This window comes from Myotis myotis, unplaced genomic scaffold, assembly GCF_014108235.1.
Source record: "Myotis myotis isolate mMyoMyo1 unplaced genomic scaffold, mMyoMyo1.p scaffold_m19_p_12, whole genome shotgun sequence".
Classification (NCBI taxonomy): Eukaryota; Metazoa; Chordata; class Mammalia; order Chiroptera; family Vespertilionidae; genus Myotis; species Myotis myotis.
In genome coordinates, this window is record NW_023416316.1 from 36,250,815 (window position 1) to 36,260,888 (window position 10,074).

Here is a 10,074-nt window from a genome sequence, read left to right on the forward strand (position 1 = left end):
CTATGTATGTAGTAATAATTCTAGAAATATATATGCACTTTGGGCAATGAATTAACTTTATTTTCATTGTTTAAAAATAGAGTTAATTCTGGTGCTTAGGAAATTAAACACAGCTTAGGAAACGCAAAAATGAAGCCTAGGATTTAGCTCTTAATTCAGATCTTAAGTATTTGGTCATGAACGAATACTTTTGGGTGAAAATTTATGACAGTGTGCCAGATTCAACATGATTTTCTTGGGTTTGATTACTTTCTCTTAAGGTTGAAGGAGTTAACTCAGCAAATTTATTATTATTCTCTTTTGCTTGTCAACCTGAGAGTTTACGTAATGAGAATAGTCCAGATGTGTCCTGAACCATTTGCATGTAAATCCTGGTGAAAGTGACTACAGCTCAGCCCAAGGCTACAAAAATCAAATGCATACAGAAGATGGCTGGACTTCAGAAAGGAGCACGATTCACAGATTGAGTAATCAAGTAATTCACGCCTTGTTTTTCTGATGATGTCTTTCAGAACCGAATGGAGGAAAGCAAAGCCCTCTTTAGAACAATTATCACATATCCCTGGTTCCAGAACTCCTCAGTTATTCTGTTCTTAAACAAGAAAGATCTTCTAGAGGAGAAAATTATGTATTCCCACCTAGTTGACTACTTCCCGGAATATGATGGTAAGTCAGCACTCTTCAGCCAGCCCAGTAGCTGGGGAGATGTTTTCCCTACCAAGACCAATACAAGGCCAGCAAACACATCACAGTGCCCCCCTGCTGCTTTCCCTTCAGAAGTGTGTGTGGCATGACTGAGGAAGGACAGGTTTTTGTTTGCTTCATCTTCTAATGACAGGAAACATTTCATTCCCTAACAATGCTGAAAATTATAGCAAAAGAAAACAACGTCTTGCGTGTTTTGAAATAAATGTATCAGAGGAGGGAACAATCCAGCAGTGTTAACTGACAGTGTAGCAACCACTATGATTCCCTCTGTATCTCTCACTCATTTGGTGATAGTCTGCCTCTGCCTCTTGCTGGAGAGAGAGCACAGTTTTGTGGTCAAGAGCCCATGCTCTGCAGTCAGCCGCCCAGGTTCAGGTCCATATTTCCTTTTTATAGAACCACGATCAAGTCACTTGGTTTCTCTGGGCCTTAGGACCAAACTCCTGGGATTGTTTTGTAGACTCTAATAGATAACATAGGTGTGACATTTTAGTATGATGGTTGACACATAGTGACTATTCAGGAAATATTTACTTTGGGCTAATGAAGTACCATCATCCTGAGGAATGGTGCCTTTCCTTTAAGCCCTTCCTCTGGCATTTAGAATCAGTAGCACTCAGTTCAGTACTCATATGGCTTTGCATTATTTACTTCCTTCTTATAAACAGATCTTGCCTCCCCAACCAGACAGTAAAGTCCTGAACCACTGGACAGGATATCCAACCCATTCTGAGAAATACTTGATCAGTTGATAACAAAATGCATCCATATCCAGCCACTCTATTTCTTTTTTAAGATTGTATTTATTTTTTTATTGATGAGAGAGAGACAGAGAGAAACATTGATTTGTTATTCCACCCACTTATGCCTTCATTGGTTGATTCTTATATGTGCCCTGACCGGGAATCAGACCCACCACCTTGGCAAATTTGGATGACGCTCTAACCAACTGAACTACCCAGCCAGGACCTACACCCAGCCATTCTAAAACAACTGAAAGAGTCACAGCCGCTGCCCCATAAAGTTTTATTGAAACAGTTACACCCATGCATTTGGGCACTGTCTGTGACTATTCTCATGCTACAACAGCAGAATTGAGTAGTCATGACAGAGATCAAATGCCTAAAATATTTACTCTGGCCCTTTACCGAGAAGGTTTGCCAAACCTGGTCTAGACAGAATGGTAGTTGAGAACAGGCTTGGCCTATCAGAGCTCCAGCCTGCTGCTTACTGGCGACAATGCCATGGACAAGTTTATCAGCTACTCATTTCCTTCCTAAGTGAGAAAGAATGGAAGGGAATCTCAAAGATAAGTCACTGAGCACACGTGGCACCTGCCACAGAAGAGCACAAACCCCACGCACCTGTTGCAGAGCAGGCATCATGGCAGCAGAACAGACTAGTTTTAAAATTATTTCATCACGTGGTGTCTGGGTAGGATATCAGTTCAACGTTTCTGTACTTCTAAAAGGTAATTACTTTAAAAGCTATGATTCAGTTTGGCTTCACAGCTTTCTGTGAATATACAGACACATCAGGGATGGTGTTTCACTCATCCTTTCATCCCACACGAGGAAGAGAGACGGTGCATATTTAAAGAACTAAAGGTCCCCTCTGCAAGTACATTTTCCTTTGTGCAGTGTTGTTCCTTAAAAAAACAAACAAACATATAACTCTCCTACCCTGCACAGTGTTTTCACTTTTCCCGCTTTGAATCTGCCACTAGCTTGCTACCAAGTCATAAATGCCTGAAGCTGTATTCCTCAGTCTCCCTGAGAAACTGTGGAAGGAACTAACTTCACATGTAGTTCACTTGCTCTCCCATACAACAGGCATGCTCTTGAAACACAGCATCTGCCCACGTGTGACGGGCACAAAGCCTCTAGTGTACATCCCAGATCACGTGCTTGCCTCACCCCTCTGGAAAGAGAGATTCATAAATTTTCTCAATTTGGTGAGACTTGGCAGGCGGGAAACGACCCCTTCCCCCATACACAGCACCCACCCGTGGGCCAGCATGCTCTCATGATGTGCTTGCATTCAGGATGACAGAGGGGAGGTACAGCACAGCCTGCCCACCCAGGCTCGGGTAGCTCCGTGCAGCACACAGAGTCACATCAGTTGTATTTTCCTGTGAGAAAAGCCTATTTCTCTCTCCTTTTCACCCTCTCTCCCTCTCTCCCTCTCTCCCTCCCTCTCTCCCTCCAACATCTCCCTGATCTCTTTACATATCTTCTTTGTCGTATTTTCCTCAGATTCCCCATCACTGTGAGTATTTTCCTTCCAACAGGTGCCCATTGTGAATGTCTTAAAATCTGAAGATGGTACTTACTGTCTGTCTCCTCCAGTACACACATAGCACACACAGGACACTTGGTCATGGCAAGGAGACACTTTGTTATTCACAAGCAAATGCAGCTGTCATTTCACGAGACCCAAAGCCCTCGTAAGATGAGAGAAGACTGAACAAACGCAAGGCCCACTCTGCAGTGATGTTTTTGTAATAAACATGTTTATGGTGTTATAAATTTCACACTTCCACATTTCTGCACTTACAAGGCCTTAATCATAATGAATGCCATTTCTGTATTTCTTTTTAGGAAGGGAAATTATCATTTCCACATGGGCTTGAATTGCAAAATTGTTCAGGGATTGTGGAATTGTGTTCCTGCTATGAGTTCTTTGTAGTTTATATTTTTTCAAATAACATATTTATTCTTAAAAACATAACACACTCCAAGTGCTCTTTAATGAGCTTGACTCTAGTTCTGATATTCTTCAGAGCAGGGGTGGGGATGTCCAGCCCAAGCGCTATATAGCCCTCGAAACCATTTGGTCTGGCCCTGCAAGGCATTAGGGATGAGTTAATTAAATGTTTGACCAAAGAAATTCAAGACACTAATTCGAAAAGATATATTCGCCCCTGTGCTCCCGCAGCATTATTTACAATAGCTAACATATGGATGCAACCTAAGTGTTCCTCAATAGACAAACAGATAAAGAGGTGGTACATATATAAAGTGGAATATTACTCAGCCATAAAAAAGGATGAAATCTTGCCATTTGCAACAACATGGATGGACCTAGAAGGTATTATGCTAAGTGAAATAAGTCTGACAGAGAAAGGCAATACCCTATGATCTTGCTTATATATGGAATCTAAAAAACAAAACAAACGCATAGATACAGAAAATAAGCTGATGATTGCCAGATGGGAGGGGGTTTGGAGGATGAGTGAAAAGGGTGAAGAGATTAAGAAGTACAAGTTTCCAGTTATAAAATAGTAACAGTGATGTTAAAGTACAGCATTGGGACTATAGTCAGTAATATTGTAATAATTATGAATGGTTTCAGATGCACACTGAACTTATCGGGGTGTTCACTTCATAAGTGATATAAATGTCTATTCACTATGTTGTGCACCTGACATGTTGTGCTAACAAAATATGTCAACTGGGGTTGGAAAAAAATGCAGGCACCTTATTTTTAAAAAGGAGCAATACAGACGTCACCTTCCTGCGTAGGACCCAGTAAACATTTATTGAGCAAGCGCATTAATGCCTCAACTAACAAGCTGTCTCTCTCCTCCCTTGGCCAACAGGACCCCAGAGAGATGCCCAGGCAGCTCGAGAATTCATCCTGAAGATGTTCGTGGACCTGAACCCAGACAGTGACAAAATTATCTACTCCCACTTCACGTGCGCCACAGACACCGAGAACATCCGCTTTGTCTTTGCTGCCGTCAAGGACACCATCCTCCAGCTGAACCTGAAGGAGTACAATCTGGTCTAATTGTGCCTCCTCGACACCGCCCTTCCCTTCCTTGGTGGGCTATCGAAGCTGTACAAGAGGGACTGTATTTCTGTGGAAAGCAATTTGCATAATACTAATTTATTGCCGTCCAGGACTCTGTGTGAGCGTGTCCACAGAGTTTGTAGTAAATATTATGATTTTATTTAACTATTCAGAGGAAAAACAGAATGCTGAAGTACAGTCCCAGCACATTTCCTCTCTATCTTTTTTTTAGGCAAAACCTCGTGACTCAATGTATTTTAAATTCTCAGTCATGCACTCACAAAGATAAGAGTTGATTTGTTGTTTTCCTCTCTGTCCCTGTCCCTCTCTCTCCCCCTCCCTCTCTCTCCCTCTTTCCTCCTTTCCCACTGAGCAAAATGAAGCTGATTTCCTATTTCCTAACCTATAACCTCCCTCCTGATTTTTCCCGGGTTACAATGGCCTTTATCCTAGTTCCATCCTTGGTCAGGTTTTTCTCCCGAATGAAACGGTTCAGGATGACATCATTCGATTTAAGCCATCAGCATCAGCTTAGTTGAACATTTTTTAGTTTTTGCTGAAGGATTATAAGTATTAATACTATGGTTTTAACTGTATTGCTCTGGATACACATATAGAGGTTTTTATGTAAGTATATTGTCTTGCCTCACTTTGGCCTGGATGCCTGTCTAACAGTTAAGTGTCATTCCTTTTGGATTTCTGCCTTCAGCCATAGTGTGGCTGCTCAGAGGGATGTGCAGATGTCAGTGAGGCGAGGGCAGAGACGCGGGGAAGGAGTCCTATCTTTTGAAATGCCACATGCCATCGTCCTTCCTCCCTTCCTTGCTTTTTCTTTTTTCACCCTCTCTTTAAATCACAGATGCCAAAAAAAAAAAAAATGCCAACAGACACTACATTACCCTAGTGGCTGCTACCCAGGGCCTTTTCATGGGTTGCTCTTAATTTTTTTTCCCCTTGGTTAGGATTTTTCCTCCCTTTTTTTTCCGAGTGTTTGGGCCACAATTTTTAGATGATTTTTATTATAGGTCTGTGTTGCCAAAGCTGGCTTTTTGTAAAACAGAATAAGAACTTAAACGATAAAAGCCGGTATCTTAAAATGTAAGAGAATAAGACTGTGAAGCCTAAAATGATTGGCTGAGAATGAACCTGAAACACCAATTGCCAAACAATTGGTAACTGTACATTTGATTCTCACGGTCCATGCTTTTTTAGTCCTTACTGTTGAGTCTCCACGTTCCATGTCGAGTGTCCAAATCAGCAATGTGGAAAAGTGTCCTCTGTGATGCAATGTGACATTTGCTTGTGTCTCTTCATTTGAAGCCAGTTGTACTCTTTATGTTCTTTAAGGTCGAGTAGGTCTGCCAAGAACACTGATTGATAGTATTATTCTGACACCTTTAATTTGCAAAATCTGAAGCTACTGCTCGTTTACCACCTTTGGATCTTTTTAAACTGGTGACTGGTTAAGTAGAACTTAAGGAAGATTTGTGGACTAAACTCAAAAGTAACCTCTCACTGTTCTGTAGAACACTATTTATGTAACTGAACCTGCTTGGAGAGAGATCTGGAGTTCTCTGTGTGCAATTTCCAACAAATGCAAAAAAATACAGCACGTGCATGGATGAGCTCTCCTGTCAAGCAGCGTGAGTTGAAATAGGTTTTAAGAAAATAAATCCAGATTGTTTTAAACCTGCTGGAAAGTTAGAATGAGGCCATGACGTGGTCTCATTTTAACTGTAATGCTATTTGGCACAAGTCTGAACTTCCATGTAAATCACTCTCTTGAAACAGCAAAGGGGAGGGAGAAAACTGGGGGCTTATTAGATGAGGACAAGGGTTATTACTAAGTGGTAATGCAGTGTTCTCATTCTGCACTCTCCCAGCCTCAAACAACACAGGTTACTTTTTTTTTCCTTGCTCAGAAAGCACCTGTAATTTAATCAAGAAACAGACCGCCTGTAAGTATAGTGCAATTATGAATGCTCTAATCGTTGTACATACATCTCTCCCTTGATATTGCAGCATCCATACTGGCTTTGTGATCATTAATTGTTTTGGCAGATTGAATGTGCTGTATTGATATGTATCTATGTAATTGTATGTCTTATAGCTAATTCACATTTTGAATAATGTTATTTTATTTACTTTTTTAAGAGAGGAGAATGTAAATTTGTCAGTTTATTTCTGACTAGGGATATTTTTTTTTTTCCATTTAGAAAACAAGAAAAAAAAAAAAAACCTTACTCTCGTACAGAGCGGTACTAGCATCGTGCTGTATAAAATCATTTGCACATTCCTGAGTAGAGGTATACTGATTATAAGACCCAAAGGTAATTTCATAGCAAAATACATAAAATCAGTTGGAGCTTTTATACAAACATGGAAAACAACTTTGTAGAACTTTTGCCATTTACCTAGGATTGGAATATGAGCTTTTATACAATTCATATTCTTATTTGGCAAATGCACAGTTTAGTATTACCTCTCTGGTGGCCTTTACTAGAAAGGCAGTTTTAGAAGCTATTGTGATCCACTAAGGAAATGTTTTAACAGCTAGAGACCACTGCTTGCCTGAAAGGGCGATCTTAAATTTGGTGCAGCAAAAAAAAAAATAAAAAAGAAAATAAAAAAAGAAAACAAATGTAAACAACATTTGAAGGCCTACAGTGTGTATAGAGAAAACCTCATCACAAGATCATAAGTGTTACAGTTGTAGGGAATCAAGATATTCTATTTAATAGAGCTATAGTAGATTGTAGTCGATTAAACCTGATCTCAAAGCTCAGAGGAAGCTGAGCCGCACAGGGAAAGACTGTTCTATGTGTTTTTATGAAATTGGGATGGAATTGCTATGCAGAATTGAGGTTTGTGGCCTCACTGTTCCTCCTAGGGTGCATGACAAGATCCCTTCTCTCGAGAAAGGAAAAAATTGATCACCCTACCTGCAGTGATGCCTGGAACCCTACTTGTAGCCACACTAGTCAGTCGAAGCTAAAGGATTTTCTTTTTCCTTTCTTTGTTTGGGGTTTTATTGAAGGGGATAGGGGTGGGAAGGGATTCTTTTCAGTTTTGTATAAAAACAAAGTTTACTCATGCTTTATATTATATTCTGATTGCAAGCGTTATCAGCGTGTGCCACTGGACTCCTGTTGAGGCTGTAGGTGATGGAGACTGTGGCAGGTTTTATGACTTGGGCATGTCTTATTCAGAAACAAAAACCCCAAAAAACCTTTCTTCAGCATACCAAGGCAAGCAGCCATTTCATGACTCACTAACACATTGCAGTGTACCAGTTTACAGATGATTTTTCCCTTTTTTGCGTGGCACGGCAGTTCCAACCCACAGAGAATTCCTTATTTGTAAATTGGAGGTTGTACTATGCCTTACAGAGCTTAAATTCAGAAGTTTGTGCCTCATATCTGAAACAAAGGGAAATAACCCGCCCATTCGAAAGTAAATACATCCCCTCAAAGTGTGTGTGTTTTTTTTAACATTCCCATATAAAGAGCTCTGTTGAATGTCATGAATAGACTGGGGGAGGGGGGCCTTTTAGGAACCTGCATATGTTGTTTACTAACAAATGACATCTACAAAAGGTATTTGAAGAACACCTGAAACTTGTATTTTTTTGTAGATTAACTAGCAGGTCTAATATTTTAAAAGGTAATTCAGCAAAAGGACAATTTACTTTTTGTACTTCAGACTATCTTGATTGTCAAGGTGTACGAACTGTAATCTTAAAATTTATACTGCCACATGACTGTAAATTTTAGTTGTCTTAAGTTAGGAATCGGTGAAATGCTATTTATGCTGGATTTGGGTCAAAATGACTTATTTGCAAAAAAATAAAAAAATAATGGGAAGAAAGGGCTGCATAATGAAATACCGCAAGACTCCGATACTGGTTGGAAATAACCTTCAAATTACCTTCAATTTTTCTGTTTTCAGTTTCTCAAAAAAGGACGAATGAAATGAAATATAGCAGAATGTTAACCCATATAAAAATAAAGTGTACCCAAATATTGTAATGTATATTGCTGCTCTTCTTAAAAATAACTAAGGGTTTAAAACCACTTAATTGGTAAAATGGCAACATCTCAATTGATACAAAAAAGGTGTGCTTGGTATACGGTAACATTTTCTTCCAAAGATATATCTTTGGTTAGAAAAACACACAAAATTAAAACAAGTAATACTGTATGTTTATCTTTCTCTACATATTTCCAGCATATGTAGCGTTAATAGATCTATCCTGGTAACTATGTCTTTGGGATTTCATTTTGGTTCCATCAAATTAGGAAAAGAAATGGCCTAGTTGTATATGATTAGCTAGAGATTTTTGGAGCCAGACACTCTGCTGTTTCGCAGCTACTTCGTGCAGACTCTCAGCTTGGCATTTGTTTTTCTCGGAGTAAAAAACCATTTCCTGTCTTCTTCCCAACTGCCAATGTCCTTTTAGAAACACTCTGCCTCTAGAATCATCTGTTCAACGTATGCATACACACTCAGCACACAGTAGGTGCTCAGATATTAATTTCCTTCTTACCTCCCTTATCTGTCATGTACTTACATTTCCCCACGTAATTCCAACCCAAAAATGAATGACATTTACATGTGATTAAAACACCTCTTGGGTAAAATTGGATCTTACATGAATAAAGGAATTCTGATTTTCCTATAAGCTGTGGTAGACAGAAAAAAAATCACAGGGAGGAAGATATGCAATAGAATATTTTTAAGTTTAGGAAGAAAGCTGGAAAATGACTACGTAATTTTGTTCAGGTTACTTTACCGGAAGCATGTTGGTGGATTTCTTTTCCTCAAAAAACTCTCTAAATGCCACTTCTTGCTGGATTCCTCACCTGTCATCACATTGGAAACCCTTACTAGACCTATGTGTTTAGGGAGTTTTGTCAGAAAACATTTTTAATTGCAGTATTTAAAAAGATCATATTTACTGGTTCTTAAAATGTCATTCAAATGCATGTATTGTCTAATGTTTGGGGATGGGAACTAGTTTTGCAAAAAAACACCTAATGTTGTATAATAATGCCCCAATGATCTTGCTGGTTAAAAATACAGTATTTTTGGCCATAATTTTGTACGACAGTATGCTTCATTCTTGAGTTTTGCTTCTCTTGAAGTTGCCCAAACTTCTCCTGGAATGATCTTTATTATGAGCAGTATTGGAATAAATCTTTTCTTAAAACACTTCATACTGCACATGCATTTTCCAAAGTAGACAAATTCAATAGTGTCTAAACCAACCAAAAATTTATTTTCCCCTCTGTGTATAATCAGAAACTTCAGCCTCCTGTAGTAGGAATATTCGTATTGATAGTATTGATCAAATTAGCTTTTAAAAAAATTGCCCTGATTTAGGTTGCACACAACTGTAAAAATAAATTTATATATCTGCTCAATAAAGACTTACAAAGCCGCTATCTTCAACCTGAAGCAGCTTCTAAAAGGAGAAAACACTGGCCTAAAGCAGCAATGCTTGGCTCAGAGTTTCCTGAGTCAGTGGTGTGGTGAATGGGTGTACTCCACTTGGGCAAAGGGACCTGGTGT

General features: G+C 39.3%; 1 protein-coding gene across 1 annotated transcript in view; it reads left to right on the forward strand.

Annotated features, from left to right (window-relative positions):
- GNAQ (G protein subunit alpha q) overlaps positions 1 to 8,535 on the forward strand; it is a 263,117-nt gene extending 254,582 nt beyond the window's left edge. Inside the window, exons 6-7 of the mRNA XM_036330776.1 lie at positions 513 to 666; positions 4,310 to 8,535. Coding sequence (XP_036186669.1) covers positions 513 to 666; positions 4,310 to 4,500 — 345 coding nt within the window. The 3' untranslated portion in view covers positions 4,501 to 8,535. The remainder of the gene's footprint in view (positions 1 to 512; positions 667 to 4,309) is intronic.
- The last annotated feature ends 1,539 nt before the right edge of the window (positions 8,536 to 10,074 follow it).